Genomic DNA, 6,000 nt, shown 5'->3' on the forward strand with positions numbered 1-6,000 from the left:
ATTTGTCCTGCTATCCAGGTTGGGCCTTCACCATAGTTGTGTGCCCACACTTGGTCGCCTATGTCCATTTCTCTTGTTTTTCCTATTTCCCCTTGTAACCCTCCGCGTATAGTTTGGATTTAGCGGTCTAGGGGCACCTGAGCTTCGCCCATTAGTAATTCGGCTGGGCTTCTGCCGGTTGTGACACAGGGGTTCTGTGTTGGACGCCAGGAAAACATCGATTTTTGTTTGCCAGTCGCCTGGCTTAAGTCTGGACAATGCCTCTTTGCGCCCGGACGGAACGCTCTGCAAGGCCATTCGTCGCAGGGTGGAAAGGCGCCGAGAGGGCATGTCGGATGCCCTCTTCTGCCAAATACTCCTCAAATTGGGCTGCCGTGAATTGCGGGCGTTATCGGAAACTAGCGTGTCGGGCAACCCATGGGTTACAAATAGGTGCCGAGGACTGAGATCACGGCCTCGGCTGTCATGGATCTCATGAGAATGATTTCCAGCCATTTGGAGTAGGCATCTACTACTACCAGGAAGGTTTGGCCGTGGAAGGGCCGGCAAAATCAATGTGTATTCTAGACCAGGGCCCTGGGGTTTCTCCCATTCGAACCGGGGCCGTTGGGGTAGCGGTCTGGACTCCTGGCAGGCCTGGCATTTCCCTACCCTTTCAGCAATTTCTGAGTCCATTAAGGGCCACCACACATAGCTTTTCGCTAGACCCTTCATCCTAACGATCCCTGGGTGACCCTCGTGGAGGAGGTCCAACTCCCTTTTCCTCAATTTTTCTGGGATCACCACTCTATCTCCCCATAGCAGGCACCCCCCTTGAGCCGAAAGCTCTTCACGTTTTTTAACAAAATCTTTAAACGCCGCCCGGCGCAGCGGGCCACCCTCTTTGTACCCAACCAAGTACAGTTCTCAAAGCAATGTCCCGGTATGACGCCCGAGCCACCTCCTTAGATGTGACTGGGCCAGAGTCCAGAGAGTCAATTAACAGTATGGGCGTCCCCGGAGTGGGGTCTTCGATCGCCCCTGGTAGTGGGCATCTGCTTAAAGCGTCCGCATGCCCCAACTCTTTTCCGGGCCGATGCTGCAGTTTGTAGGAATAGGCGGCTAAGAAGACAGTCCATCGGGTCAATCGTGGCGAAAGTGCCACAGGCGTTGGGTGGTCGCCAGCCAGTATTCCTAACAGTGGTCTATGGTCAGTCACAATTTCAAAGTCTCTACCAAAAACGTATTCGTGAAACTTTTTTACCCCTGACACAATAGCTAGCGCTTCCTTATCCAACTGGCTATAGTTCCTCTCTGTCGAGGACATCGTTCTGGAGTAGAAGGCTATTGGGGCTTCTGTGCCATTTGGAAACCTGTGGCTGAGCACAGCCCCCACCCCGTAAGGGGAAGCATCGCAGACTAATACCAATGGCAATGAGCTATGATACTGGACCAGTAAGCTATCGCTCGAGAGTAGGTTTTTTACCGCTTCGAAAGCCTTAGCTTCCGACTTTCCCCAAGACCAAGCAGTATTCTTTCCCAGTAGCTTATGTAGCGGCTCGGCAACGGTTGCCTTATTTTTTAAAAAGACCGCGTAAAAATTCACTAGACCCAGGAATGCCTGTAGCTCTGGTTTGTTTTTAGGCGCTGGAGCCTTTCGGATTGCCTTGACCTTGCTTTCAGTGGGTGAATTCCTCCTTGTCTATTCTGTAGCCCAAGAACTCTACGGATTCTACCCCTATCTGGCATTTGTTCACTTTAACCTTTAGACCGCTGACCGGAAAATGCCCAGAACTTTTCTCAAACGCTCCCCAATTCTTCTAAATTTTCGGCTGATACCAATACATCATCGAAATAGGGACTACCCCGGAGCCCTTGCAGAAGTCGCTCCATTAAATTTTGAATAGACCAGGAGCCACACTCACCCCAAACTGTAACCGGGTACACTTGAAAGCACCTCTGTGAGTCACAATTGTCTGGGCTTCGCTGTGTCGGCGCTCACGGGTAGTTGTTGATATGCTTGGGCCAAATCTAATTTGGCAAATACCTGCCCTTGCCCCAGCGAGTGCAGCAAATGTTGTACCACGGGGACCGGGTAGGCACTTTTTTGCAAGGCTTTGTTTAACGTTGCCTTGTAGTCAGCACAGATTCTAACTGACCCATCTGATTTCACTGGGGTGACGATTGGCGTCTCCCATTTTGCATGATCGACTGGCACTAGTATCCCCTGACTAATGAGCTTGTCTATCTCCTTGTCAATCTTGGGTTTAAGGGCAAAGGACTCTCCTTGCTTTAACCGTATGGGGCTACCTGGGGTCTAAATTGAAGGAAATAGGGGTCCCCTTGTACCTGCCCAGGCAGTCCTTGAAGACATCTTCGAACTCGTTCATGAGTGTGTCTTTTAGGTTAAAGTCACTTCGGTAGATGCCAGTCACTCCCATGCCCAATGCACGGAACCAGTCTAGTCCCAACAGGCTGGGCAGGGTCCCTTCGACTATCGTGATTGGCAGGGTCTTCTTGTGTGGACCGTACTCGACGCGGACAGAGGTGGTCCCTCAAACAGGGATGCGATTCCCTTGGTACTCCTGACTCCGTAGCCCGCTGTGTTTGCAGTTTGCGTTTGGCGATTCTCGGCATCGCTTTCGCAAAAGTGCCCCAGGACATGATTGTGATCGCTGACCCGGTGTCCACTTCTAGTCGGCACGGCACTCCTTCGATTTTTGGTTTAGTGAAGATTTTCTCGACGCGGGTTGCTGCACGGCCTATGATCACGGTCGTTGATTTGAGTTCGCGCCTTTTGTTTTGACCAATCGCGGTCGCCTTGCCGATCCTGCGCTCTGATTGGTCGGTTTGAATTTTCGGCGGAAGGTTGGGGTGCTCGACAGACTTGAGCCAGGTGCCCCTTCTTCTCGCACCGACATGTAGCGTCCTTGAACTTGCATCGTTGACGCTGGTGTTGCCCTCCGCAACTTCCGCATTCATCCCGGTCTTCTTTGCCCCTTCTCTCGGTGAGGCAAACTCCTTCCTCATCCTCGCCGTCTGATTCGGTCTGGATTTCTTCATTGTGGACCAGGGTTGATTTCGCGCTCGCTGTTGGCGTGAGTGGCTTTTGCAGGGTTTCCGCCGCTTGGGTCGACATTTCATGAGCTCTGGCTTCGTCCAGAGCGTTTGCCAGCGTTAGATTGCTCTTTGATAGCAGCCGCCTCCGCAAACGAATGTCTCTGACCCCACGGATGAGTTGCTCTAACAGCTCCTCATCCAAGTCTCGGTACCCACAGTCCTTGGAGGCTTTTCGCAGGGCGGCCATGTAATCGCTGATGGATTCGCCCTCTTGCTGTCTGCGCTCCCCAAATTCAAAACGCCGTACGTATTTGGACGGTGTTGGCGCGAAATGGTTCTTCAATAGATTTTGCAGAGTTTGCCACGATACCGATTGTACCGGCGTTGGCTCTGCCAGGGCTTCCGCAATGTCGATGACCTCAGGACCGCAGTGGCTCAGGAAATATGCCCTTTTGCGGTTGTCTGGAACTCCTTGCAGTTCGTTTGCTTCTAGGAAGCTTTCGAAACGGGTCATGTACGTTCCCCATTTCTCCCTGGCTGGGTCAAACGGCGCGGGCGGAGTGTAGCTGGCCATCTCCGCGGTTCTGCCCTGAGTTTGCTGGGTTCGGTTCTTCCGTGCTTCAGCTCAATTCTGGTGCTCCTTAACCTCGAAATCCCACCTTCGTCGCCAGTGTTAAGTTCGGGAAGTAACGAGGCTGGAGACCAGGGTAGTGACAACAGCTCTTTAATATAGGGTGAACCCAGCAACCAGGCTGGGGAAAAACCTCTCCTTATATACAGTTCAACCGGCGGCTTCAACCAATCAGCAACGTGCTTGTTTCCCGCCAAAACCATTTAAAGATACATTACAGTGGCCACAGTGGTTCATTTGAAACTGGAATCTTTCCTTTGACACAGTGCATGTCACATACATAAACAAATAGCTAGATCTTCAAGCATACCATCTTGGCTGTTTTGTCTACATCCTCTGGGTACCTTGCTTAAGTGAGGTATTTGTGTGGCACAAACATAGCTATTGAAATAGAAGAAGCTATTCTTCTACAGCATGTCACCTTCCTATTTAGTTTATTAAATTTATAAATGTCAGGAAGGTGGAACAGGAAGATATTATAGAGAAGAAGTAAGATGTCTGGAATCTATTCATATCTTCAACTGCTAGGCTCTTTGTTCCAGATTTAACATGTTGCTTTACTTTAATTACCTGGAGGTGATTGAATGGATCACATATTTTTAAAAGAAACATTTCTGTGTACAGGACAATATTAACTCAATCAGCCAATGACCCAATAGTAGATTTCAAATTTTTTTACTACCGGTTCTGTGGGTGTGGCTTGGTGGGCATTGGCATGGCTTGGTGGGTGTGGCGGGGGAAGGATACTGTAAAATCTCCATTCCCACCCCACTCCAGGGGAAGGTTACTGAAAAATCCCCATTTCCTCCTGATCAGCTGGGACTGGGAGGCAGAGAATAGATGGGGGCAGGGCCAGTCAGAGGTGGTATTTACCGGTTCTCTGAACTACTCAAAATTTCCGCTACCGGTTTTCCAGAACTGGTCAGAACCTGCTGAAACCCACCTCTGCAATGACCCAATAGAATTTTGTGGGTGGGTTTTGGCAGCAAAAAGTCACATTAAATGCCTATGGAGATTCTCAGTCATCCAGGTCATGGTTGTCCCAAAGGTGCTTTATCAACAGGCAACTGGTTTTTCTGGTTTTTCTGGTTTTTCTGGATGAGATGTTTTACCTCTCATCCAAGAAGCTTCTTCAATTTCTTGGATAAGAAGCAAAACTGAAGAAGCTTCTTGGATGAGAAGTGAAACGTCTTCAAAGAAAAACCAGAAATTCCAGTTGCCTCTTGAAAAAGCACCTTTGGGTCACACTAAATGCATTTATAATCTTCATTTTGGCAATCAAGAGCCCCCAGCCACTTTGTCCAGATAAGACCTACCATTCCATGAACCTGCGCATCAGGAGAATTAATGCAAGACTTAATGCCAATATTATCTCCTTCCCCATTGGCCGGGCAGACAGCTGTAGGTGTCATTTGACCATAAAAATCAATTAGAGTTTGGGAGATACACTAATTGTTTTGGTTTTGGATGACCAGGCCTTTGTTGTGATGGAGATGTTTCCCTTTTCAGTCTCCTTTTTCTCACTAATTCTTTTTCTTGAAAGACCAGGTAGATGTTATGAGTCAGGACTCAGGTACTGACCCTAATTGTGAAGAAGAGACTCCAGCAGAACCTTTGTAATGTCAGCCTCAGGAAACACAAAGCCAAGAATCACATGAGGCTGATCAAAAACAGGCCCTACCTGGACAGCTGGAGCAGTCAGATAAGAATGACATAAGACTTCCCAGCCCTTGCACACAGTAAGTAAAGAGGAGAGTAGAATAGAGAGATTTCTTGCCAAGAAGGAAGTAAATCTCTTGGTTAATGACAGCTGGCTGCAGAGGCAATCCTGATCCATGTTCCTTTGCTGGAAACAACTATCTGATCTCTGGCTCTTGCATGACAAATCATGTGGATTCTGCATCTGAAATTCTGACCCCTGGACTGTCTGACCCCAACCCAACTCTTGGAACATTGGACTGACTTTGGACTATTTTCTATGCTATTTTTTAAAAGCTAACTATTCAAGCAAGCATCTGTCATGAGTCTGTTTTGATTTGCATGCTCTGGCTGTTGTTATCTCTTTGACCTTGAATAAATTGAACTACCATAGCAACTGTGTGAGTATTTGAACCATCAGCAGGACAGTAGGCAAAACAGAACAGCTGACTGAGATTTGGAGTTTCTACAATACCACTGTGGTAGAGTTCATCCTAGTCTATCTGGAACAAAATCTAATCCTCTGGAGTTCAATGCCTTGTTCAACTGGTTCTTTTTTTAGTATTACTACAGTACATGAAATCCCCCACTTCTCACTTAAGAATGTGGGAACAGAACTAGGTGCCTTTTGA

General features: G+C 48.5%; 1 protein-coding gene across 1 annotated transcript in view; it reads left to right on the forward strand.

Moving 5' to 3' along the window:
* The window catches only part of LOC131188726 (kelch-like protein 12), a 99,584-nt gene extending 96,926 nt beyond the window's left edge, over window positions 1-2,658 (forward strand). Inside the window, exon 6 of the mRNA XM_058164212.1 lies at window positions 2,593-2,658. Within this exon, the coding sequence (XP_058020195.1) occupies window positions 2,593-2,658 (66 nt within the window). The remainder of the gene's footprint in view (window positions 1-2,592) is intronic.
* The last annotated feature ends 3,342 nt before the right edge of the window (window positions 2,659-6,000 follow it).

This window comes from Ahaetulla prasina, chromosome 1 (genome assembly GCF_028640845.1).
Source record: "Ahaetulla prasina isolate Xishuangbanna chromosome 1, ASM2864084v1, whole genome shotgun sequence".
Lineage (NCBI taxonomy): Eukaryota > Metazoa > Chordata > Lepidosauria > Squamata > Colubridae > Ahaetulla > Ahaetulla prasina.